The sequence below is a fragment of the Protomyctophum parallelum genome (assembly GCF_964188405.1).
Source record: "Protomyctophum parallelum genome assembly, chromosome: 10".
NCBI lineage: Eukaryota > Metazoa > Chordata > Actinopteri > Myctophiformes > Myctophidae > Protomyctophum > Protomyctophum parallelum.
The window spans coordinates 39,029,757-39,057,427 of NC_139704.1; the positions used below are offsets into that span (position 1 = coordinate 39,029,757).

General features: G+C 42.0%; 1 protein-coding gene across 2 annotated transcripts in view; it reads right to left on the reverse strand.

Annotated features, from left to right (window-relative positions):
- Nucleotides 1–27,671, reverse strand: part of vps8 (VPS8 subunit of CORVET complex) — a 93,485-nt gene that overhangs the window by 39,359 nt on the left and 26,455 nt on the right. The window contains exons 10-33 of one of the 2 annotated variants that reach the window (XM_083775187.1): nucleotides 27,132–27,285; nucleotides 26,141–26,200; nucleotides 24,861–24,968; nucleotides 23,745–23,825; nucleotides 22,425–22,595; nucleotides 20,598–20,672; nucleotides 19,412–19,447; nucleotides 18,380–18,470; nucleotides 16,743–16,789; nucleotides 15,593–15,682; nucleotides 15,242–15,288; nucleotides 14,110–14,332; nucleotides 13,556–13,645; nucleotides 11,693–11,744; nucleotides 11,555–11,597; nucleotides 11,157–11,229; nucleotides 7,382–7,504; nucleotides 6,571–6,642; nucleotides 5,911–6,030; nucleotides 5,507–5,563; nucleotides 5,328–5,410; nucleotides 5,109–5,193; nucleotides 4,146–4,244; nucleotides 3,098–3,187 (exon numbers count right to left, since the gene is read on the reverse strand). In XM_083775187.1, the coding sequence (XP_083631313.1) occupies nucleotides 3,098–3,187; nucleotides 4,146–4,244; nucleotides 5,109–5,193; nucleotides 5,328–5,410; nucleotides 5,507–5,563; nucleotides 5,911–6,030; nucleotides 6,571–6,642; nucleotides 7,382–7,504; nucleotides 11,157–11,229; nucleotides 11,555–11,597; nucleotides 11,693–11,744; nucleotides 13,556–13,645; nucleotides 14,110–14,332; nucleotides 15,242–15,288; nucleotides 15,593–15,682; nucleotides 16,743–16,789; nucleotides 18,380–18,470; nucleotides 19,412–19,447; nucleotides 20,598–20,672; nucleotides 22,425–22,595; nucleotides 23,745–23,825; nucleotides 24,861–24,968; nucleotides 26,141–26,200; nucleotides 27,132–27,285 (2,170 nt within the window). Of the gene's footprint in view, nucleotides 1–3,097; nucleotides 3,188–4,145; nucleotides 4,245–5,108; nucleotides 5,194–5,327; nucleotides 5,411–5,506; nucleotides 5,564–5,910; nucleotides 6,031–6,570; nucleotides 6,643–7,333; nucleotides 7,505–11,156; nucleotides 11,230–11,554; nucleotides 11,598–11,692; nucleotides 11,745–13,555; nucleotides 13,646–14,109; nucleotides 14,333–15,241; nucleotides 15,289–15,592; nucleotides 15,683–16,742; nucleotides 16,790–18,379; nucleotides 18,471–19,411; nucleotides 19,448–20,597; nucleotides 20,673–22,424; nucleotides 22,596–23,744; nucleotides 23,826–24,860; nucleotides 24,969–26,140; nucleotides 26,201–27,131; nucleotides 27,286–27,671 lie in introns of both variants that reach the window. The other variant, XM_083775186.1, reaches the window with a different exon arrangement.

Genomic DNA, 27,671 nt, shown 5'->3' on the forward strand with positions numbered 1-27,671 from the left:
AGGGACATTCAAGCTCATGTGCCTACTCTATGTTAGAGTAAGTTACAACTACATGAAACACTGGATTGCATAAACATCACTTAAGGGGAGTCAGAAATTAACATATTATAAATAATAAATTATATACAGTAGTTATAGTATACACATAGAGCTCTTCACGGGTTCAAAATTATGGTCCCTTCTGAGTTCAGTGGAGCAGATATAAGAGAAAAAAGAAAAGAGGCACCCACGCAATGGAATGACAATTAAATCGCATATTTTCACCTCGTCCTCGATGAATAAAAGTCATCCATGATCACGCAGTCACACGGTTGAGTCCGCAGAGGTTGGATTGCGTTTTTGTGTGTGCATGCATGCACTCTTTTTCACTTTAACCCATTTTGGGCGGGAACCCCTTTTGGTGTTAGCACTATGTTATGCTTTAGCTATTGAAAAATAGCAGATCTACAAGCTCATAGGGCGCCACCGGGTGGCGCGCTACGAGCTTGTAGGTCTGCTATTTTTGAAAAATCGAAGAACGACTAACATAGAAACATAGCTTTTTCAGAAAACTGTCAGGATGTACAGTAGAAGACATTTTTTTAATCTGATCTCAGGTTAACTAACGGAGAAACAGTCTTTGTTCCCCCATATATTGCGCTGCAGCAATCATCTGATCCCTGGTAAGCATGTCACAGCAGATCATTTCTAGCAGCCCAATTAGCCCCTGCCCATACAAACAAAGAACGACGATTGTTGTGTATTAGCTTGTCTGGCACCTTGAGCAACTAACTGCAGAATGGTTGTTGGAGCGAGAGACAAGCACCGCGTAGCCAATACGACGACGATTGCGCAACAAAATGGGAACAGTGTTACCAGTGCCGAAAAATTATTAAATATAAATAAATAGACCAGTCATCTCCCAATAGTGAGGGCATTCACACCCAAATGTTAATGTTGGATATAATTAACACATAGAAAATGAATAAATCTCATCAGTTCAATGAGTTGTTGGACATTTGGATGTGAAAGTGGACAGGATGCATGGAAACACACACACATGCATACCTCACTCCTCAAGAGATCTGGGAACTTGTTTCCAATTAGCACCAATCACACTGTCCTCAGAAAGTATCAGGACATTGATTACACAGAATGGGAGAAACACACAACATCTTTAAATATAGAGATTTCTATAATCCATTTTGTAACCTAGTGTTCCTGGAATCTAATAGTAACCCATTAAGACCTGAGGCAGATTCTACAAAAGCTTTCAAAGTCAGCAGTTCTTCTCACACTTTCAAGATGTTTCTAAAATGTTCAAAAATAGTACACAATACAAGCTTGTATCTCTGCTATTTTTGAATAGCCAACGGAAAATCTAAAATGACAGATACTTTCTCGGTTTTAATGGGTTAAGGATTAGATTATGCTTCTCCTATCAAGTCTGCAGCCACCAACAAATTAGATTTAGCATTTCATGTCCGTGAGCATTTTCTTTATTTCCTTCTTGTTTCATTTAATGTTTTGCTTTTTACTCAGACCAGACCATGTAGAGAGACAGGAAATTGAGTGAGAGATGATTGCAAGTATCTTGCTTTATTTATGAAATGGGTTGCAGGACCATTGGCTTTGTGGGTGACAGTCCAGATGGAGATGCAAAATGTATATATATATAGAGCACCGAAGTCTGACGTCATTTTCAGTAGAGGGCGCCAGTACACAGGTTCATGTATTCTTTTATTTGCATTGAAATCCCCATGAAAAATAAACCGATCATCCCGGCCTTTCTGTCAGGGGGGGTCGTTAATGATGTGCATTCATATTTGATACGGCCAGTTTCTGGAGAAAATGGAATTAATTTGGCCGCAAAAGCCCTGAAACTATGAAAGCAATGTTGCTGCTAATATACGTCACGCCCAGCTGTCAGCCTGTCAACACATTGCGTTCCTGAGATTCCTCGTTGACGTAAGCTCAGCTGGCGGTGACTCGACTCGTACAAACCACGAAACATTAAATATTTAAAAAAAAACGTCTTTTATGTTGTGCGACGGGCAGCTGCAGCCACCCCGCATAGCCAGAAATGTAGTCTCTGGGTTGTTTGACTCGTTTCTAGCGCTTATTGTGTTACTGTGGTATATTTGTACATTTCTACCTTCAGTCAATGCTTCATATACGAGTGAAAAGGCCGGGATGATCGGTTTATTTTTCAAACACAGTTCTTATTTGAAGAGATCTGGGGATTTCAATGCAAATAAAAAGTACACAAACCTGTGGACTGCCGCCCTCTACTGACAGTGACATTGGTGCTCTATTATATTAACTTCACTTAACCTGTTTAATCAAATGCCACTTCATCCATTACTCTTCTCTCTGAAATGTTACAAGCCTACCAGCGCTGAAAATAATTCAGGTCAACCTTTTGTGTTCAGTTCCTGACACACAGCAAGCGTCTGACACATCAAAACGTTATTTTTTTTTAAACATCTGCAGCCACACAAGGTGTCAATTGGATGTGTCAAAAACGGCATCGACACTTGGCACTGACCATCTGAAATGGCAAAAGATGACCTCTTATTTTTGGATTGTGTGTTTGTGTGACAATGTTAAAGGTAGGGTAATTGATTTTATTTGGTTAATCTGAGTATTAAACAGTATATTCTGATAGTATGAAGTATGAAATGAATTTTCAGGTCAGGATACCAATTTTATCCAATCAGGATAGAGAACTCAACTCAGACAGATTAAACAAGTGAAATTGGAAGTGATGATGTTAATGTTGTATACCTTCTGCAATGCGAACATGGTGCTCCATAAATTGGAATTGATGACACAAAGAAATGAGCAGACACAATTGTTACTGGAACACTATAAAAATGAAACTGATACATGGGTACTCTTTCCAGATTGGCAGAAATGTTGTCACCTACTGATATCACTTACCCTATACCTATTGTGAATGTAATATAATGTGAATGAATGGAAACATTGAAAGTATATTTCCCTCTCTGCTGTGGTTCTTCAATATACACTACCACATTAAGACGAATAAAGCTCAACTGTTGATAATGTAATTTGACAGAAAAGTAATAACAAGTAGACTTCTCCATAACCTCACCTGTAGCTGGGAGATGATTGGTCGCACTTCCTCAGGGAAATGACACGCCACGAGGTCAGCTGACTTGCTTGGGTCAAGGGTCACCAACTCCTGAAATGATTGCAATAATAAAGTGTGTGTGTGACATGTGTGTGTGTGCGTGTGCGTGTGTGTGTGCATGTTGTGACTGTAGGTCGCAGTTTACTATGAAAACCAGCATTTCCCGTCAGTCGTTCGGTCGGTCACACCTCCATATATGGTCACGCCTCGTGACACGTCACGCAACCATACTGTATATGGCCGTCTCCAAATATGAAGATCACGACACTGACATCATCAAACCCTGGATAGCCATACATGTGGAAGACTGGATCATCACCTAGATATGCATATATGGAGCCGGCCAGCAACTCTCCATCTGACCTCAAATCTCCATAGATGGAGCTTACCTGTTCTGACATTCTATATGTTGATCCCTCCCCACCCGTCCTTCCTCTTCGATGGCTCCCTTTTGACTGATACCTGTCCATTCCAACTCTAGACGGGCTCACCCCAAAGTTATTATTGCAGCCACGCCCGGCAGCCTGGGCCCTCATCAAACCCTGTACACTCAAGACGCTGCCCCCACTGCCATCCCCACGGTGCTGACCTGTTCTGACATTCCATATGTTGATCTGACCTCATCAAAACCCTGTACACTCAAGACACTAAAACACAAAAAGCAACATAACGCCCTTTTTGAAAAACGTATGTTGATACGTGGGTTCAGTGGGTTAAAAGCACTTTAAATGCGTACAGCATTCTAATTATGATACACACGTATATTGTTCTCTAATGAATCTCCTCTTCCGTTGGCTGTGACACTTGCTGTGGGCTGTGATCAACTGTTCGACCTCCCTTGAAGTCGCAGTGCATTCTTTCTTCTTCAAAGCGTTGATCTGAACCAAAGCGGTTCAGATCAAAAAAATGCTCATGGAGTACATATATTTATAGACAGAACCTTGCAGTATTGTACAATATCCAACTTTGAATTAGTTCATAAGCCTTTTGTGTGTGTGTGTTCACTGACCTGTATGTGTTGCAGGGCTTTAACCCAGACAGTAGTATTCTCCTCTGTGCTGTATCCAGGCATGGACAGCAGGTTGTGAATATAGCTGAAGATCTCATCCTGGTGTGCGCATGCGCGCGCGCGCGCACACACACACACACACACACACACACACACACACACACACACACACACACACACACACACACACACACACACACACACACACACACACACACACACACACACACACACACACACACACACACACACACACACACACACACACACACACACACACACACACACACACACACACACACACACACACACACACACACACACACACACACACACACACACACACACACACACACACACACACAATTAAAAATTATTTGCGTCTCCCCCTTGCCAGATTAGTCCTTGTATTGTTGTCAATTCCCAGATCCAGTGTATTCTGGTCCCATGTCACTGTCTTCTACAGCCGGTCCCTATAGGCATAGCAGTGGGCACGGTTTTCTGGTGCCACTAAATAATTATCTTTGGCATTTGAACATTGGAACATAATTCTGTTTGGCCTTTTAGGCTTTATAATCAAAAATCGCACAAGGCAGATATAATAATGTTAATTTTGTACTTTCACTTTGTGATGAGTTGTAAGCTTGTAGACCAGCTATTTCTGGAAAATGTATGAACATTTTTCAACATGGAAAAGATTATGACGATTAATGCAAAAATAATTACGATACGCACTACAGAGGATTCAGAACTCTCGGCTCACTCGGAGACACGTAGGGACTTTGAATACTGAACCACTGTGTGTGTGTGTGTGTGTGTGTGTGTGTGTGTGCGAACGAGCGTGTTTGTGTGTGCGCGCGTGCGTGCGTGTGTGTGCACGAGTGTGCGTGTGCCTGCGTGTGTGCGCTTGTGTGTGTGTTTGTGTGTGTGTGTGTGTGTGTGTGCGTGTGCTGGGGAGGTCACCTTTCTGAGAGGGTCTCTGAGGTAGCAGTCAATGATCTTGTCAAACAGATGTTTCTTCTCATAGAGGAACTCACATATCTGGTAGCTAGAGGGAGAGTAAAGCTCACTTTAAACAGTACTGTGTACAATACTGATACACAAATGAACACATTACAGTACACAGTAAAAGAGCAAGACAGGTCTTTCCAATGGGTTGTGTCCGTTACATGATCTACTCACAATTCCGCCTTCTCTGCCAGAACCAATAGCCTTCCTTCATCAAATTGGACGGCGCCCCCAACTTGAAGAAGCTCCAGCAGCACCTAGCCAATCACATCAAAGATCACATTACCTAACTTAGCCAATCGTCTTCAGAGATCAGACGTCATCTGGTGCAGGTGTGCGTGTTCTTCACCAACCTGCTGTCTCTCAGTGTGTCTCGAGTCATCATCAGGACTACAAAGGAACTCCAGAACCTAAACCACCAATCAGAAGGGAGGCTGAGTGGAAGTGCATGTGGAATACTCGTATGCCATCATTTAAAAATGCCTTGAAATACCATCTCCCGAAAACACAGAGAATCGGTGCGTCCTCCTCAGACCCGAGTTTTTTCTGCACCACACACTCTCTCATATGAGACAGTAGACAGACACACAGGCCAAATATGAGACTTTCAAAGTTACGCCCGGGACAGACTGACAGACAGACAGAGATATTAGCCCTCTGGAAAGATGTCAATCATGGCTCTTGCCAATCAGAAACATCTGTTTTACAAAAGGGCTTTTTAGAGTAAAGTCCAGTTCAAAACTAATGACACTGTTACCTGGTCAAAGAGTTTCCTGTTGACAAACAGTGTGTTGTCTGGCTTGGCCATCTGACGGGCCAGGAAGGTAAAAAGCCCGCCCACCTGGGAGGGGGTGAAGTCAGAGTTGTCCACCATCACCTGGGTAAGAATACAAGATAAAGGCACATATTAGTTAACCTGAACCTTGGAGAGGGAGGGGCATACAGTAAATACAATACACACATTTCCAAAAGACCAAGGGTGATATAACACAGTGATTCTACAACATTTTAGCCCAAGAACCAAATTTGCCCAGGACCAAAACTAGTGAAAATGGCAGATATACAAGCTCACAGCACGTCGCGTAGATCTGCTATTTTCTCTACTTCTTAAACTTTTATACAAATGTATTTTTGTAAATCTTTTTTTTTTTTTTTCATTCATGAAATATGACACATTTAATTGATGAAAATTATTTTTTCAAAAGTGCTCTGCGACTCAAACATGGGTCGATATAGGAGATATAATGGATTAGATATTCCAGCAAATATCCTTGTTCATATTTACAAAACAAACAAGCAAAAATAGTGCCATTCCAATAGTTCAAAGGATACGGCCATCAAGTGAATATTGTGCAGTACATCACACCATACAGTCTAGGTGAGCAACCCAAATATTGGGATCTGAATTGGGTCTTACCTGTAGTAAAATGTCTACTATTCTCTGCTGATATTCCAGAGCCTGCTTGTCATTCTTAAAGTCTTCAAATGTCTACGGGGGATGAAGGGAGAGGCAGAGTGAATTGAGTGAACAAATCAAGTTCAAGCGTGAAACAAATCAACAAAATATAGAAATGAATTGCAAGTGTGTTTGACGAATGATGGAATGATGTTGAAAATCTATTCTGTCTGTGTAGATTTTGAAGATTTGTCTGGAAGCAACATCTGTTAGCCAGCTTGTATCTGCTCATGTCAAGATGCATTCTGTTATTATCATTCAGCAGGTAGAAGTATGGCAAACATCAGGCTGTTGACAAACTGGATGTCGTCTAACAAATCACAAAATTAATACGGGAGAAACACATTGATCAGGTTCACTGACATTCAAAGAAAATCAACTATTCCTTTCTTAAACCGCTTTGACGTGTGAGAAATTAAAATCCTTTGCACAAGAACTTTAACAAATGTATCAAAAAAATACCTGAGAATTCAATCTCATTTGAATAAATTGAATAAAATGATTTGAATAAATGATTGAATAAATGGACAGTCAATTGGCACTTGACACTAACTAACGTCACTGTGATTTAAGCTACACCCATCCAGTTGTCAAAGCCCTGAAAGCATTGGACAGCTCGACGGCTACAAAATCAAATACGTTCCTGGGCCAATGGGCGGACGGGCTGATTGGATGTTTGGTTTGATTGGCGGGTCCGGCAGGCCTATGGAATGCAAGGTTCTACCTGTGTGCTGTGTTGTACTTCCTGGTTGGAGTCTGAGATGTTGCCTACCAGGGCGAGAACATTGAGGAACTCCCTGGTGTCAAAGTGGAGCAGTGTGCGGATGAAGGGGAACACTTCCTCCTCACCGTCACCAGACTCTGTCGAGTGGAGGCGAATCAGGAACTCAAACACCTGGTGCATGGAAAGCGCACGTGTGCATACACGCACATGCACAGTGACGCACAAGCACACACAGGCGAAACAGGCATCAGAAGATAAATAAATAAACAAAACTAACTAATACAAATTTGCACAAAAACTGGTTCTTCAACTGATACTACCTATTATGGATTATGTTCCCCTTACATTTTTATCCCATGATTTTTGTAATCCATTTCTTTTCACCCAGTGTCAAGTGTCTAGAGAGCTACACTCTCTCTACCAACCTGGGGAGAGTAACAGACTGACCTCATGCTTCCTTCTATGCATGAGGAGTCCAAGCCGCTTTTCACCTGACAGGGGGGAGTGTCCCCAGTAGCACGTAGCACGTGGAAGGAACATGTTCCAACCACTTCCTTTCCAACCACTTCCTTTACCCTCCATCAGATGCCCTACTGGCCAGGGGGGAGGCAGTATACCACTATACTACTGCATGTATTTTTGTGTGGGTACCTACCCTATGCTGATGTAGTCTAAATCTAACCTTCTTGACCTGAGATCAGATTCTAAAAATGTCTTCTACATCCTGACAGTTTTCTGAATGTTTTCTATGTTTCTGTGTCAGTCGTTCTTCAATTTTTCAAAAATAGCAGACCAGTGCTGCTGTCGAGCTCTCGACAGCAGCACTGGTTGGTTATTTATTTTAATTATCCACAGTATCACAAACGGTATATGGATCATTTCACTTCTAGACATCAACTGAGACATTGTGCACAGGTTTTCTTTGATGTTCCAACGGTATCTAAAAAAATCCTCTACTTAAAAAAAAAGCTCCTTCTGACTGGAACAATCTTCCTCTTCATATTCGGTCAATAAGTTATATTTTCAATTGTTTAAAACGTTGCTGTCCTCTCACATTGACAGTACCTGTTCATGTAACTATCAGTATCGTATAGTAACAGATCTGACGCAATGATTCATATGCTTTGTGTATTGTTGTGTGTATATTGAATAGTGATATGAGGGGAAAACTAGGTGATAGGGATATGAAATAGGGGAAACATAGGGCTTTCACTTCTAGTGATTTTTACTAGTTGCCTAGTCAACTAGTACCAATAAGGTCGACTAGTGGATTTACTAGTCGACTAGTTGAATAGTTGAGTGTATGCGCGTGACATCATCATCAAACCCGGAAGTTATGCAGGAACGTCGCCTACTGAGTGGCAAAAAAATACTTTCTGGCCTTGACAGCCCACGCATTCCAAACAGAAAAGTCCTATCTGATTGCATTAAACAACATTAAACAATGTTAATCTCACTTTGCCTGTTGCTTTGCCACTCGATGTGCCATTTACTTTAACCCATTTTGGGCGGGAACCCCTTTTGGCGTTTTAAACATTATGTAATAATTTAGCTATTGAAAAATAGCAGATCTACAATGGCGCGCTACGAGCTTGTAGGTCTGCTATTTTTGACTATCACTGACATAGAAACATGCGCATACCCTCTATAGTCGACTCGTCGGAAACTAGTCTAATTTGATTTACAGTACATGACATGTTGCAGGTGGGCTTTCATCCCAGAGAACAAAGCTATCACTTTGGTCTCCTGAGCTTCAACAAGCATGGAACCAGATTGATGTCTATAACCACGTGACGCATGGGCAGGCTTTCCCTTCCTGTTTCAACACGCCATCCCCAGAGGCTCCTCCTGTCACTAATGCTTAACATGAGAGTCTGCAAAGCTTTACTGTACATCTCAGTTGTGCTGCATAGGTTTAGGTTAAGTATCGACACAGTGGTTTTCAACCTATTTCATATCAATATATATACAATATATATATATATATATTTATTCTGCATTTGATGAGATTTTGCCACTCAGACCCAAAACATAGAAATGTTGTTGTCGTTGAGAGATAACAGCCACACATGTTGATCAAAATAACAATTCTTCTACATTCTCTGCTTCTTGTAAGGTAAGTAATGCAGAACAATCATGTTACTCTTGAGAGCATATGAGGTTTCATTTTACACTCTCAAGAGTTAAAGATCTATAACGGTCCATTTGGTTACCAACTCCATCACTGGAACCCCTTCAAGGACCACTGGTTGAAAACCACTGTATTAATACTAATAGCATGTTGCTGCTACAATGGTCTGACCAAATCTCTCAATTCCTTTCTGCCCTACTGTACTATACTAAACAGACCACAGGCGACTATCCCACTGTGGCCCGCCTGTTGCCATGGTGACCACATACTGTACATTGCCCGACCTCTGACACCCGAGGGTAGTTGCCATGGCGTTTCATGGATGAGATGAGTGACAATAGGGGGACATTATGTTCCATTTTCTGATCAAACATCACCTTTTGTCTATCACTGAGTATTACGCATCTAGAGCAGGGGGTCTTCTGCATTTTTCAGCCCGAGGACTCCCTACCTGAGAAAGAGATGAAGCAAGCACCCTCGCTATATATACGGATTCATGTTGATGTATATCTTCTGACATTTAAGGACTAAAACTCAATACTTTGTGAATCTGACCTCTGGCTCTGCAGTTCGTTTGCTCTTTCTTTGCTGTACACCAAACCAAACCTCCTCGGTGAAAATAGCTGATCTAAAAAATTGACCCTTTTACAGTGTACTCTACCACGTGCCATGACCAATACGGAAAGTGTAAACCTTTCCCCTTTTCCACTCCTCTGGTGTCTGTTAGTCCCTGAATATACTATATTCCGACCTAGTCAAAGTATAAATGTATATACTGACACAATAGTCAAAAGTAATAATGCAACACAAAGAACTAATAGATTTACCACAAAGAGCGATGAAAGATTTTACATTTTAAGTTTATGGATATCTTCAAACAGTCAAAACTGCCATGCCATGTGGAGCTGATGCTGCAAAAAATTCCACATCAAAAGCTCAAGTGGTGAAGCTTCTCTCGTGCACAGAATGGGACCGTATCAGATATGCAAGTTTCTTTCAAAGCCAGCCTCATATTCATGGCAATAGAAAAGCAACTGAACGCCCCATACATCTTATCTCCTTACTTTCTCTTTCACAAAACACACAAATCCACCCTTCTGTTCAAATTCACAGAAAATAAAACCCATGTAAAGTTCACTTTGGTAAGTCAGTGGCTCAGTATCGGTTCAGGCAGCAGGGTCCACTCCGTTCCACTATCCCTTTGTCAGTGGAGATCAGCATGACCCGCTCACTCTGTGTGTCATTAGGAAAAGCAACATGTTCTTCTCACTCTCCTCTCTGCAGGGGGTAGGTATGGGGAAGGTGTATCTTTGTATGTGTGCATGTGTGTGTGTGTGTGTGTGTGTGTGTGTGTGTGTGTGTGTGTGTGTGTGTGTGTGTGTGTACTGCTGCATAGGATACTCTTAACTAACTCAGAATGATATAGTTGTATATACTTGCTCAAAAATATAGGTGTGTGACTGTGTGACAGTGCAAACCATTGCACTAAAGGACAGTATTGGAGGCTGATAATGAGATACAGTATACTGTACTAGTTTCTCAACACTGAACTAAACCAATCGGTTAAATGATGTACATCACAAATATAAGCGTATATCACAAACCTACTGTACAGTTATATAATTTCACCCAAGGTTGTGCTCTGTCTTTCTCCCCGTCTCACACACACGCATGCACACACAGTACACCCACCTGGTTCTTGACTTGAGGTACCAAGTCTTCAGGGATGTCCCCTAATGGATAGGCTCTGCCAGCCAAACAGCAACTAGGGAGAGAGACCATTACACTTACAAGACTTTCTTATCCGGAGCGACTTACAGGTGCAAAATTAGAGTAAGCAGAGTAAGCACGAATCCTAGGCAAGGATGTTTCTTTTCTGAATATTAAATATGTGAAACGTGATGCATCACATGCCCTTTATATGAATTCTACAGAACAGCAAAATAACTTGAAATGGAAAGCATTTGATAAATCTCAGCAACCTCTTAATGGCTGAAGGTGTGTGTGTGTGTGTGTGTGTGTGTGTGTGTGTGTGTGTGTGTGTGTGTGTGTGTGTGTGTGTGTGTGTGTGTGTGTGTGTGTGTGTTTACCTTATATACACCAACAGCTTGTTCCCCATTGTCACCTGCTCATCTGTCCAAAGATAGTTAAAACAAAATTACAACTCCTCTAAAAACTATTTCACTGTTAAAGTGTCTCTTATTGGGAAATGTAGTGTCTGGGAATACCTGTCAGGGCCCTCCCCTCTCTAAGTGGTGGACCAATGACTGCAAAGAGTTTCTGGAAAATATGGTGATGAAACGGGGTTGGTTATTACAGCATGGTAATACTGTTATTGTACAGTAAGACTTGAATTTATGCTATGAATCTTGTCCAATTAACCCATTTTGGCCTGAGATCAGATTCTAAAAATGTCTGTTTGACAGTTTTCTGAAAAAGCTATTCAAAAACTTTCAAAAATAGCAAATCTACAAGCTCGTAGCGCGCCACTCGGTGGCGCACTATGAGCTTGTAGATCTGCTATTTTTCAATAGCTAAAGCATAACATAATGCTAACACCAGAAGGGGTTCCCGCCCAAAATGGGTTAATGACATGTGTTGTTTTTGTGTCTATAAGTGTGAACCAATGAATGTGCAGATGTTCATGAGAACTGGTGAGGAAAACGCAGAAAATATTATTACATTTGAAGAGCTCATGGTCAAGGTTACAATCGAACCCATGGCCAATAGGTCATTATCTCAGGAATGGGGTTAAGTAGAACAAGAGATGTTAGTGTGGGCAGGATTTGCACTCCAATGGCATTTACTAATTTACTTACTTTGTGGCATGTGTAAATCTTCTTTAGTGTGATCAATATTTGTATGAATTATGTAATTTTAAAAACTAAGACATTAACATATTGTATAAATGTTTTACTTTGACCAGTCTTTAACCTTTTCTGTTTCTGCCCTGCACTATACGAGGTAGGTAGGTAGGTAGGTACTAGGTAGGTAGGCTTTTTATGGCTCGTAGATTGGCTTTTATGGCTTGTCAAATTATTCCACAGTTAAGTACAACTCTGGTTGTGTAGCCTCGGTAGCCAGGCTGTTTATTTTTACTGGCGTGTGTCTGTCAACCCTTGCGGTGTGTTGACAACCTGGGTGCTTCCAGTGAAATAAAAAGTGCTTCCCAGTGTCCTGACGGTGCTAACAGGCAGAAAACCATCAAGTGGACATGCGGTACAGTAGGTATGCTCTTGTTTAGCACATCCTCCATGCATCCAGTTTCAACATTTCACTTGAAATGCTCAAAAAGAAACATTGTTGGAATCCCTTTTTTCACAGTCCCATGAATGCATACGCAAGTGTGTGCTCGAGTACGACATGTTTCACAGCATCCTTTCAACCCCCACACACGTCTTCTTCGATCCCTTCCTTTTCATCTCTATTGAACAGTCTGCTTAAAGCAGGACCAAATAAGAGAGAAGTCGGAGGCAGTCCTTTAATCTTTTCCTTCGGCATGCGAAACCAAAGGTCACGTCAATACAAACGAATAGAAAACAAAGTTTCTATGTTGTCAATTTTGACTGCCCTTTCAGTTCAATTTCAATTAGTTTTCCAGTAGGGCAAGTTCTTATGGGGTGTTTTTCAACTTCTCTTAAGGTCTCCCTCTCCCAAAACGGAGCAAATGAAAAAGAGGGCAATACAGGCCACAACAAGGTCTGACTGAATGCGAGGACAAAGAGAAAGACGGATGCAGCCTGACTCCAGATATGCAGAGAGACAGCGGGGTTGTGTCTACTCTTTGTACACAGTGTGTGTGTTGTAGGACCATACTGACGTCAATATATTTCATTGTCTGGTCGCACCTTCAGCCACATTTCGTACATAAAATCTTTCTGTTCATTGTTTTTATATATTATTATTATTATAATTATTATATATTAATATTGTATATAGCACATTGTATCCATAGTGCTTAAAACCGAACATAATTTAGTCAACGTTGGCTAAATACCATAGTGTGGTTAATATTAATTCATGGATAATTGAACGTCCAATAAAGTTGATTTCAATGCACGGTACATGTCGATGGCAGGATGTGGTCTTACCTCCATAGGTGTAATATACTCATTCATGCCGCTGTTGAAAACATATATCACAGCATCATAGAGCTGGTTCTCCCAACACATCTGGACCACCTAGTCACATGAGCAATACACGCACGCACACGCACACGCACACGCACACACACACACACACACACACACACACACACACACACACACACACACACACACACACACACACACACACACAAAATGGTGTTACTTAGAACAAGTGACAACACCTCAGTATTGTGTAGTGTATTCTGGATCAAGATCAACTATAAAAACAAAGAAAAGACGTTGATCTGAGAACCGTTTATTCTGGGAGACCACATGGCGGTGGAAAAACCGTGGCCAATGATTGTTTAACATTATCTAGCTCAATGGCGGAAAGTAACTAAGTAGGCCTGCATTTACTGAACTGTACTCGAGTACAATTTTGAGGCATGTTTATATTGTATTTTTACACCACTATAATTATTTGAAAACTTTAGTGACCATTTACTTTGTAGATTTTGATTTGTTTGACACGTGTAAGTGCATGCATGCACGCAGACCTGCTGTATGTCCAGACTCGTCACGTCCAGGTGCACTATGCAGCTCTCCAGGCTGTCCATCATGCCGTTGCCGTGGTAATGGGCCAGCAGGTCCTTCATGACGGCCGTGGTCAGGTGACCCAGGCGCTCGCTGATGATGTAAGACTCCAGGGACTCCAGGAACACGCCCTTGGCGACCACGTTCTCCACCAGCCGACCGTAGATCTGGTTGAAGAGCAGGTCGCTGGATGGAGGGTGAAAGAGAAACGCGCGCACGCAATCCATTTAAAGGATTATAAAAACATATTGATAATCTTAATTGATCCCTCTTTTGGGTATGTCATTACAGTGTGTGTGTGTCTTAGACTTCTCTAGACTGCCTTGCACAGCACAGAACTAAGGACTACTAATAATAATAATAATAATACATTTTATTTATAACGCACTTTATATTTTAAACAAATCTCAAAGTGCTACATTGAGTGAAGAAGAATAAAATAATGCATAAGTATATAAAAGGACTAAAATAAGGACAATTCATGCATTTCTGCTAAAAGGTTAAAAGCACACTGGGCTTCTAAAAGTCCAACTAGCCAAATGCCTTGTTGAAAAGAAAAGTCTTAAGACTATAGTATTGCTCAGGAAAACATGGCTCACAATACAAAATACAGTACATGGTACTGGTTGTTACAGGTCTTCATGTAGGCTGTAAGTTCACCAAGATGGCTTATTTATAGCGAGAGCAGAATATAGCTACATGTGCCGGGGGGGCATGCACTTGAACAGCAGAATAGCGGTGGTTCTCACCCTTTTCAGGCCGTGACCCCCTTTACTTACATAATCATATTTGGACTGGGGTATGCTGTGATCGGGCCTCTCTGGTTCTGCTTTTGTGCATAGTGCTATCACAAATCTTTTAGAAAAGATACTGGTGTAATTTATTTGTGTCAGTCTCCCTCTTTAATCATAATCAAAAGCCTTTACTGCCATGACATGTTAGGAATTTGGTTTGGTGGACAGCAGAGTGCATTTTCAGCATTAGGACAAGTGCAAAACAGGACAAGACAGTGTGTGTGTACTGTGTGTGTGTGTGTGTGTGTGTGTGTGTGTGTGTGTGTGTGTGTGTGTGTGTGCGCGTGCATGAGACACTTACGTCCTCTGCAGCAACAGACAGTAATCGACCATGACAGGGACTACTTCCTAGAGAGAAAGAGAGAGGGATTTACTAATCATGGTTTTCAACTTCATAGAGCACTATAAAATAAGATTGGATTGGATTTGATTACAGCTTAAAAGCCTTTAAAGACGTTTCCAAAACATCAGATATAGAACATAAATGGAGAGTAGCCTGCAGAGTTAGTTCATGCAGACATACTCGAGGGGGTTCATGCCATGCTCAAGGCGCATACCGTACTTGTAATGTCTTACAGATATAGAAATGTGATAACAATAAGTGAAAGTCAAAACCCTCAAAGAGCTTTAACAACAACAATGGTTCTGGCACCTGGAAGTGTTGCTCCATGAGTTGAATCTTGCCGTGTTCCGGACACTTCTTCAGCGAGCGCTCTGCAAACTGGAACAGAATCTCTACCATCTGGATGCACGAACAGCACACAGACAGAAAGATGATGCACGAACAGCACACAGACAGAAAGATGATGCACGAACAGCACACAGACAGAAAGATGATGCACGAACAGCACAAAGACAGAAAGTGTAGTTTTAGTCATAGTCTTTGGAATACTTCAAGTCATATTTTTGTCGTCTGAAATGTTTTGTTTTAGGCTAGTTTTAGTTGACAAAATCATACGATTTTATTCCACTAAAGGCAGGAAAAGGCAGGGAAAAAAAACCCTTGTGTTTTTTGGGCCCAGGGTGTGGAACGCTCTACAGACCAGATTAAAATTGGCTTCCTTGATCCCCCTAGTGACTTTTAAAAGGTTACCTCTGGCACACTCTCTCCATTGCTCCTGCTTTGACGAGTAGCAATTGCTGTGTTCTTAGTTTTATATTAGCTTAGTAGTTTCATGATGTATTGTTCTTATTAGTCTTTTTTTAGTCTGCAGTCTTGGTTAGCTATTTAGACTCTCTCTGAGCCTCCCTGGTAGTAGTAGGTTTTTGGTATTACAGATGTCATATGTTTGTCTTGTCACGTCCTGTATCTGAGCTGTGTAACATTTATTTGCCTCTTCTCTTGGCCAGTGCGCACTTGTAAAAGAGACTATGGTCTCAATGTGATTTTACTGATTAAATAAAGGTAAAATAAATAAATAAAATAAAATGTCTCTTGCCTGATTTATACTTGGTATAGGTGCCGAAAATCGCACATCTACAAGCTCACAAAATGTCGCACCACTACAGATCGGCTATTTTCGGAGAAAGACAGCAGTGCATATACAGCCAAGCATAAATTGCACAACCAAATGTTTTTGTCTAGTTTTTATTTGTTGACGAAATTGTCAATATATTTAGTCATAGTTTTAGTCATAATTGCTTAGTTTTTATTTGGTAATTATTTTTGTTTTTGTCATTGGAAAAAGGGTGGTTTCGTCATAGTTTTAGTTGACAGAATTAACACTGACAGCAGAACAAAGTCGCACAACATTTTGGTTTGAGGGGGGGTGGGAAACTATGATCAGAGGCTCTCATCCTACCTTGTCAGCGACCACTCCTTTCCTCTTTGCTGGGTCTCCAAACAGACCTAGCAGAAACACACAGTCTATTATTTTTTAACAGAAGGCTAAGGCCTGACTCACAACTTCGCATCTAGCATACAGCATTGATGCATGCTAGATGTAAGCAAAGGGTTTGTTTACATCTTGCCCCAATGCATTTCCAATGGAAGTCACATGGTTTGACACATTTCTGTTGTACGGCTTTCGGCTGTGTTTCGACTGCCCCCCACCCCCTCATATACAACAAAAATGTTGTGTCAAACCATGTGACTCCCATTGGAAATTAATTGCGAGCTTGCATCAGTAAATAAGTCTCATGCATCAGCTATACATCAGCAGTGTTGTAACTAACGCCCTTACATCACGTTACGTTACATAACGAAAAAACTATTTGCAATAACTTGTAACCTAACGCCTTACTTTTCCCCATTCCATAACGGCGTTCTATTTACTGTGCGTGTGTTAACCGCGTTATGGCGTTATTATGTTACTATGTCAACTTCTGTGATCCAAGTGAAAAGTCTGGCCATGCAGCTCTGTGAGTCAGACTGTCACACAGGCGTCTCTGTGAGTCAGACTGTCACACAGGCGTCTCTGTGAGTCAGACTGTCACACAGGCGTCTCTGTGAGTCAGACTGTCACACAGGCGTCTCTGTGAGTCAGACTGTCACACAGGCGTCTCTGTGAGTCAGACTGTCACACAGGCGTCTCTGTGAGTCACTGTCACACAGGCGTCTCTGTGAGTCAGACTGTCACACAGGCGTCTCTGTGAGTCAGACTGTCATACAGGCGTCTCTGCGAGTCAGACTGTCACACAGGCGTCTCTGTGCTGACTGCTGCTGAGAGAGCGCTCTCTGTGTTGACAGTTTCGTTTGTGCTCTGCCTCTCATACTAGACTCTGAGCCCACATGGCTTCACACCCTAACATGAACAAAGCACGTCGCAGAAGAGGTCATTGATTGGCTAACGTAGGGCCAGATTTCAGGGTAAGCCAATCAGAGACAGTCTGACAGAGTAGGGCGGGTCTTTTCTTATGCCTGTAGGTAAACACAGACCTACGGCTTTCAGCTGTGTTTCGACTGCCCCCCTCCCCCTCATACAACAAAAATGTTGTGTCAAACCATGTGACTCCCCATTGGAAACGAATTGTGAGCTTGCATCAGTAAACAAGTCTCATGCATCAGCTATACAGTACATCAGTCTGTTGTAAAGGTGTGAGTCAGACCTAAAGGGTGCATCATACTATATTCATAATGGGACTGGGACTCATATTTATCAACATTATCATTTTGTGATCACACACACACACACACACACACACACACTGTATTTTTTTTACAAAACAAGATGGGGACTAAAGGGCCCTGTGAATCTCTGACATCCTATTAATATTGATGATGTCATCATCTCTCCCTTCAGCTATGGAGGCGAGAGAGGGACGGTGGATCTGAGAAAGGGAGGTCAGCCAGGTCAGGTATAGGTTATTGTGGGCCAGCAATGTAAATATATATCCGTGACAGTAGGTATTAATCCGCTGTATCAGATCTGATTGCCAATATGATTGATGAGCTGATGGACTGGTGCGTTGGTGGAATGTGTGTTCTGAGTGTGCCTACCCAGCACAGCCTTGGCAGTGCCCTCGTGGAAAGACCAGGCAAGAGACAGAGCCTCCACGAAACGCTCCTGCTTCAACAAGCAGTCCACACGCTGTGGAGAGAGAGAGAGAGAGAGAGAGAGAGAGAGAGAGAGAGAGAGAGAGAGAGAGAGAGAGAAAGCAAGATTTAGTCTCCCGTTTTGGCTGGTTTCCATGTAAATGACACAATCCTCCATTGATCCTACGCCTCACTCATCTGTGTCTCCTACTCTGTTTAGTATGCATAGACACCGTTTGACTCCGGTGCTAACTGCCTCTCATTATAACTAAAAGGGAGAGAGCAGTCATCGCAGAACCACCCACGACTAGAAATGGTGATAATAATAATAATAAATAATATAGCCTACACTGGACGGAGGCCTTAGAAATAAAACACAATCAATGCCAATTCAAAGCATTTAAAGGAGTAGATCACAGTAACATGACTTCTTTTCTATCAACACACCCCATGAAGCCTTCAGAGCTGCCAACCTGCACACATTTTGTGTACCAACCACGCAATTCTAGGCGTATAGACACCTAGAATTGCGTGGTTGGTACACAAAATGTGTGCAGGTTGGCAGCTCTGAGCCTTGGATTCATAGTGATTGTTGTTTTCGTCGCATTCCTGAGCCTATTGATAGCAGTATCAATAGGACTCTGTCCTATTGATATGATGATCACATGATTGGCTCAGAAATGCGACAAAAAAATAATTCAAGGCTTCATGGGGTGTGTAATTGATAGAAAATAAGTAATTTGTTGGGGGTGAACTACTCCTTTAAGCTACATGTTAGACAATGGGCTCCCTGGTCACTGATGGTGATAGTTCTACTTTGCTGATGTTTCACGCTACACTTTTAGCGGTATGTACAGTATGTTATGCTCCTAATGACATACTGTAGTAAAGCTACTCTACCTATAGAGAAGTGAAAAGGCAGTAGTCCATGTACAAACTGGTATTCATGATATTCACCCATGCAGAATTATGTCATTTTGGTTCAGGTTCACATACCTCTCTCCAGTTCCTCAGAGTCATAATGTGAGCTGACTGCAAGAGAGAGAGAGAGAGCAACGCAGCACTGGTTAGAGACAGACACGCATGTGCGCGCACGCAATCGTCTATATGCAGTGCACGCACGCTCACACGTACACACGCACTACACACGCACACACGAAACAGGAACGGGTTCCAGCAAGCACACAGATGTCTTTTCTACCAAGAGGACACAACCCAATATTTAACGCATTAATTACGGATCAACGAGTACTAGAAATACATTCTGATCATCACACTCTCAGAGAATCTTTCCAATTGGTGCAGCAGTCGCCTCCGGTTGAAACCACTGAATGTGTTTCCACCACACACAGAGGTGGCGGAGCAGAGCTGTCCTGCATGGCTTGAGGTCAAACTTGAAACGTGTTTCAGTCATATAAAAAATTTAGTTAGGGATGTCTGATATTAACCTTTTTGCAAATATCCCGATACTGCACAACTCCTAATTTACGATACTGATATCAACAGATACCGATATATGCGGTTGTGGAATTATACAAAGCATAAAATGACTGGAGCTCTTCTCCAGTCCCTCCCTGACATTTTAGTCTACTTTGTATCGGTTGTTCTTATTTGGTTTCCGTCAGTGAAAAACAGGTAGTCAAACATTTTTCTTCATAGTTTTAGTTGACAAAATGAACACTGCTTGAAACGAAGCCGGTTCAAGGTTCCACTGCATGTTCAAACAGGACCAGCTTCTGTGTGTGTGTGTGTGTGTGTGTGTGTGTGTGTTACTGGGCTTGTTTGCACACTGGCCTACTTTCAACTACATATCTACACAAAGCTAGCCTGCTTTTATATCCATGACTAGAACACCGGAGTGATGTAAGCCTATTATGCACTATTTACGTGAGCAAATGTACTCCCTGTGACATTTATGTGATTCTGCATCCTGGTATCTCTCTTATCTTTTTATTTGAAAGTTAACACACCACACGCATACAGACATGCATGTGTGCACTGCACACACACAGAGCCAAATATACCATTGATAACCATCAAAACCAGCCACCGTGTCGGCAGGAAACTCAGAGTATGTGTGATCTCATTTCCTGACAACACATAAGTGACATTTGCACATACGCACACACACACACACACACACACACACACACACACACACACACACACCGTGTACAAGTACCTTAGTGCCCAGATAGACAATCTGTCCTGCGTAGCTGGAAACTGATTGGTAGCAGGCCTTCTCACCTACTAAAGCCTGAAACCCATCAACAATGTTAGAGCACACACACACACACACACACACACACACACACACACACACACACACACACACACACACACACACACACACAGAGGCAGGGGGTTGGAGAATTAGAGTTTGGAGCCCTGCCTCCTGATTGGACCGTGCACAGTCCCTTTGAAGGAACAGTCTCCCCCACTGCCAAATTGGTACGATCCACACAGACATCGTTAATTTACACTACAGTTGAGACTGAATCTTCAGAGGAAGAAATCAAACGTGACAATCACCCATAGTGGTGACCCTCTAGCCTTGCTTCACCTCTCCACTATCACTCTGAACCATAGTGAAAACTAATCCCTACTCCTGAACCATAGTGAAAACTAATCCCTACTCCTGAACCATAGTGAAACCTAATCCTGTACCATAGTGAAACCTAATCCTGAACCATAGTGAAACCTAATCCTGAACCATAGTGAAACCTAATCCTGAACCATAGTGAAACCTAATCCTGAACCATAGTGAAAACTAATCCCTACTCCTGAACCATAGTGAAAACTAATCCCTAATCCTGAACCATAGTGAAACCTAATCCTGAACCATAGTGAAACCTAATCCTGTACCATAGTGAAACCTAATCCTGAACCATAGTGAAAACTAATCCCTAATCCTGAACCATAGTGAAACCTAATCCTGTACCATAGTGAAACCTAATCCTGAACCATAGTGAAAACTAATCCCTAATCCTGAACCATAGTGAAAACTAATCCCTAATCCTGAACCATAGTGAAACCTAGTCCTAAACCATAGTTAAAACTAATCCCTAATCCTGAACCATAGTGAAACCTAATCCTGAACCATAGTGAAACCTAATCCTGAACCATAGTGAAACCTAATCCTGTACCATAGTGAAACCTAATCCTGAACCATAGTGAAAACTAATCCCTAATCCTGAACCATAGTGAAAACTAATCCCTAATCCTGAACCATAGTGAAACCTAGTCCTAAACCATAGTTAAAACTAATCCCTAATCCTGAACCATAGTGAAACCTAATCCTGAACCATAGTGAAACCTAATCCTGAACCATAGTGAAACCTAATCCTGAACCATAGTGAAACCTAATCCTGATCCATAGTGAAACCTATTCCTGAACCATAGTGAAATCTAATCCCTAATCCTGAACTATAGAGCACCGAAGTCTGACGTCACTTTCAGTAGAGGGCGTCAGTCCCCAGGTTCATGTATTTGTTTAGTTGCATTGAAATCCCCATTGAGGCGATTTTAGATCGCCTCATATAACAACTGTGTTTGAAAAATAAACATGTCACCCTGGCCGCTTCACTCATATGGATATGAAGAATCAACTGACTGAGAGAAAACGCTAATGTTACTGCTGCTGAATTATTCGATTTTCGCTAGAAGCAGACTGTATCATATATGAGTGACTGACTGTTGCAAACGATACAGAGACACCTCCCTAACAATAACGCCGAGACAGCTTGTTTATTTTTGGACCACAACGCTTATAGTAGACGATATTAAGATCACCCCATGTTATTCTCCATAGAGAAATTACTTCCGCGAACCAGGGGAATCGTCGGGATGAGCGAGTTACGTCAGGACTTCGGTGCTCTATAGTGAAAACTAATCCTGGACCAGTGAAACCTAATCCTGAACCATAGTGAAATCCACTCCCTAATCCAGAACCATAAACTACACTGACCTCTGGTCCTAAACACCCAGCACCCTGCTCTGAATCCCTCACCAGTGCCTGTGAGACGTTGCCCCCGGTGGCCAGCGATTTAAAGTGTCGGCTGTTATAGACCAGTTGCACCTGGTCCAAGTCCAGCGTCTCCAGGACCTCCTGGCTGGGACGGTCCACCACCTGCAGCTTCTCATGACTGTCCACCAGGACCAGGGTGCGGCTGTTGATCCACTACGCACGCAGGCACATGCACGCACGCAGGCACACGCACACGCACGCGCGCACACACACACACACACACACACACACACACACACACACACACACAAGTTTCAGAAAGGTAAACACACTGACACAATAGGGCAAGGGTTCACAACTTTTGAGGCCGTGACCCAAACGAAAATAATCATATTTGAACCTCCCACCCTGACAAGCACTTGAACTTGTAGGAGTTGAGGCATTACATTTTATTTGACTCGGTTCTGCATATTAAATATTGTGAAAATAGCCGAACTACAAGCTCACAGCGCCTTGCAGTGAGCTTGCAGATTAGCTATTTTCACAATGTTTGCCTCTTTCGTCCGTAATATTTGACAATGTGGTATTAAAAAAAAAGTCTTAAAAGTCATTAAATTGTAACTTTAGAATTGTGCAGCAGATACCCTGTATACACTTACTCTATACTGTATGTTGGTTTGTTTACCGTTGAGTGAGAAAATGTTGCACATTAAGCTAATCAACTCGGGACCCCCAAAATAATTTGGGGTCCCGACCCCCAGTTTGGGAACCACTGGGAAATGCGTGTATCACAGGTTTTTAACGGATCAATAATGCAATTTATTACATTGATGTAGAGTTGATGAATACTCAATTCTGATGTCTGACCCCCAGGTCAATCAAGGCATGCTACAGCCAGTTATTTCCAGTGGCGTAAAGTAACAAAGTATTTAATTGAGTACTGTATGCAAGTACAATTTGGAGGTATTTTTACTTTACTGGAGTATTTCCAATATTCAATACTTTTACTTATCCTCCACTACATCTCAGAGAAAAATATTTTTTACTTTTTACTTTGAAAACTTTAGTTTATAGTTACTTTGTACATTAATCTTCAGCCCTATATATGTACTTTGGCAATTAGAAAATAGCTGATCTACAAGCTCAAAAGTGACGTGTTGTTGGCAACTAGAAAATAGCTGATCTACAAGCTCAAAAGCGACGCGTTGTAACTTGTAAGCTATTTTCAAAAGATGTTTATACATTTTGAAAACTTGTGAAATGGGACATTGCGCAAATTGTTACTTTCTGTACTATATTTTGATGGCAATAGTTTTGTACTTTTACTCGTGTGTACTTTTACTTTGTGTGCACAGTACTCACACTCAGGTTGATGATATCACTGTTGAGGGTGAGCTGTCTCTGCTTGATGACATGGATGGTCCCAGAGTCTTCCTTCTTCACCTGAGAACAACAGAGCACAAAGTCAGTTCCTTCAAAACGCTCAGTCAGAAAAGGATACAAGAAGTCTACCGTACTCCTGTCTTTGCTGTGCTCAGTATAATTTATTGGTCTAGTTAGTTCTCTTATTTTGTGTGTGTGTCTAGTGCAGTGGTTCACACACGTTTTAGTTCAAGACCCCAAAGAGTTTGCCCGGGACCCAAATAGCATATCTACAAGTTAGAATGCGGTACGAAGCGATGCGTTGTGAGTTGGTAGATCGTCTAATATTTTCACTACTTTTTACGGAATTTCTTATACAGTAATTTCCTTTTATTTCTTCATGTTTGTTTTTAATTCATGAAAAATATTTTTGTGGATCTTTTTATTTTTTTTAATGCAAACAAAATGTGGGAAACCAAAAATAAAGGGACAGGGACCCATGAAAATGTGTGTGCGACCCACAACCCAGTGTTTGGTAACCAGTGGCATAGCGGCACAGCATCTTATTGTGTTGAAGCCACTGCAGCAATGGTTATTCTAACAATAAACCTCATGTGTCCTGTCTGAAAACTGCTGTCATTAATAACCTCACTGTGATCTGCTGAGAGATTAGTGCAAATCATTAAACAAGACAAAGTGATTATGCATTCACATTGATCCATATTGCAGCATTATCTGCATCAGTGGTTCACAAAAGGACAGACAAATCTATACATTATTTGGCCCGTTTGAAAAAAAAAAAAAAAAAAAAGCAGCTCTAGCTCACGTGCCGCATCGCAGTGTGCTGTGAGCTTGTAGATCGGCTACTTTCAGCATGCAACAGTCTAAAATCAGCCATTACGATGCCATCAAGGCCCACCAACATACATTTTAGTCGTCAAAATTAACTGTAGATTTAGTAGACTGAAATCATACGATATTTAGTCGACTAAAACTAGACTGACGCTAAAACATTTCAGGTGTCAGAAAAATATGATTAAAACTAAATGACATTCTATTCAAAACTATCAAAATGTGCTGTCAAAATGAAGTGACAACTGAAGTGGAGTGTTTTACCAGGAGGAAATGCACGGAGTTCCCTCTGCAGAAGGCCAACACAGGGTTAACCACCTTCTGGACTGGAACAAACTGCCAGGCCAGCTGAGGGACACTGGAAGGGTCGGCCTGAGGGAGAGACACACACAGTCACACACAACCAGAACTTATCAGAGTCCGACTGAGGGAGACACACAACCAGAACTTATCAGAGTCCGACTGAGGGAGACACACAACCAGAACTTATCAGTGTCCGACTGAGGGAGACACATGACCAGAACTTATCAGAGTCCGACTGAGGGAGACACATGACCAGAACTTATCAGAGTCCGACTGAGGGAGACACATGACCAGAACTTCGCGCCAGATACAGTCTCTACACTTATCAGAGTGTGACTGGGGGAGACACACAGTGACACAACCAAAACGTATCGCAACTTAACACGAAGCCCGCCGTTCCCATAGATACCGTAAATAAGCTTTAGTCTGGCGCTCCACCGATCCACGTAAATTACGTGATAAGGGTCTTTATATTATTTAATCCATGTTTTGATCGGATCGAGTCGATAGCCGAGTGCTGTTAGCATCCCAGTGTAAAGTGTGACACTGGACCGCACCATCTTAAAGGGGAGTTAAGCACAATCTGTTTTCTTAGCGTATATGAAGACACGTATCCATTCGTAATTAAAAAAAAAAGAAAAAAAAAAGAAAACATGACAAATAACAAATGCTTTCTAAATCGGTGGTTTTCAAACTTTCAAGATTTTTCAAAAAAATATTAAAAGAATATTTACAAGCACAAAGTGATGAGCTGTGAGCTTGTATATCTGCTATTTTTAAATAGTCAACGCTAAAATCTAAAATGACGGATGCTTTCTCGGATTTAATGGGTTCAAATTCATCATTTATATCGCGTGGACTGAGTCATAATAAAAAGTTAAAGAAATGTCAGCATCCGTGAACGCCAGACTCACAGGCAGACCAAGTGAAGAACAGCCATGCTGAAAATCAGAGAAGGATTTCGAATGATAATCCGACGTTCCAAAATGGAACTAAACTTGTATGCAAATCACACACACACAGCGTTGTGGAACATGTGTTGGCGCGCCTGCAGCCTTGCACCGGTAACCATTGATGTACTATTTACTGTGATTATGGTACCGTAATGTACTATTTACTGTGATTATGGTACCGTAGGTTCAAATGCATAAACAAACTCGCGGAACAGATGGTAATTCAGACAGAGGAGCATACAGGACTGACAGACAGACAGCTGCCGGACAAACAATAGGAGTTCAGACCTTGCCGTAGGGGAAAGTCATCCAGACTTTGAGCGAGGGCTTCAGTCCGATCACCAGAATCTGAGAGAAATGAAATAAATTGAAATGTGTCAGTTCAGACTGTGTCAGTGTCCTCCGTGACCTAAGAACAGATAGGTCACAAAAGTGTGCTAGTGTGCGTGTGCGTGTGTGTATATACACTTTGTTCACATTCAACATGTTTAAGTTCAACACATGATGTGTATACACAAAGTATAGTAAATGGTGAAATGGTAAATGGTTGATTTATGATGATATCCAAAGCGATTTTTATCCAAAGTGCATAGATTGAAATACATAGTGTGCATTATATTCACCCATTCACACACACATTCATAAATAATGGCAGTGAAAACCATGCAAGGCACCAACCCGCTAGAGTCGCATGGCCAGACACGAATCTGCCAGTGCAAAAATTATATAAAAAAAAAAAAAGGAAAAAAAAGGGCCATGGCTCAGTGGTCCAGGCACCTTGGCTGGTAATCCAGGCTGGCAGTGTGCCGCAGGTTCGACTCCCGATCCCGGCGGCCTTTACTGCATGTCTTCCCCCCATCTCTCTCCCCATTTCATGTCAGCCTACTGTCTGTCCCTCCATAAAATATATATATAAAAAAAAAAAACATTAAAAAAAAGAAAAAAAAGTGATATACCGTAGTCTGGCCGCGCGAAGCTACCAACCTGCACATCGGGAGCAATTAGGGGTTCAGGGTCGTATTCAAAGACGGTTCGACACTGCCTCTGGGGGAGCCCGGGATCGAACTGGGAACCTCGCGGTTCCCATCTGGCCGCTCTACCGGACTGTCTACCCCTGAGCCACTGCCGCCCTATGATAGTTACTGTCAATGAGTTTTCCATATGAAAATAGTAATAAACAAATACAATACACAAAGTACACATACATAAAATACACATACAGAGTGTTAATTTCACTCTTAGAATGTGTAAATTTACTCGTGGCAATCTATATACACACCTTAGTGAGCGAGGCCATGGCCAGCAGAGAGTAGTGTGTGATGGGGTGCTCTTTGAGGTCTGGGGGTGTGTACAGGGGCTCGACGCAGCACACCTCGCCCTTGGACCCACTGAACAGACAACGAGAGTCACAGGAGCGCATCCCCATCACCCTCCTGGACACACAGAGGAGGGGGAAAAGGGCATGAGGAAACAGAAAGGGAGACGGAAGCGGGAGTGCGAGAGAAAATAGAGACATTGGAAGAATGTGTCAATAATAGAAAAACAGAGGAGAGTTAAAGACAGACAACTGGAACAGAGGGGTAAAAGGTGAGAGTGTGAAAGAGAGGCCTCTTCTCGCCTCTCTTTCGCACTCCCTTGCTCTCCGTTTCAGTTGTCACTCTGAATCTCCGTTGTCTACTGCAGTGGTTCTCAAATGAGGGTACGTTGTGTACCCCTAACGGTACGCAGAGGTACTACAGGGGGTGAGAGAAATTAGAAAAATGAAAATGCTGGACACGGTTTAAAGTAAATGTGCTTAGGATGCTCTCATTTCAAGTCT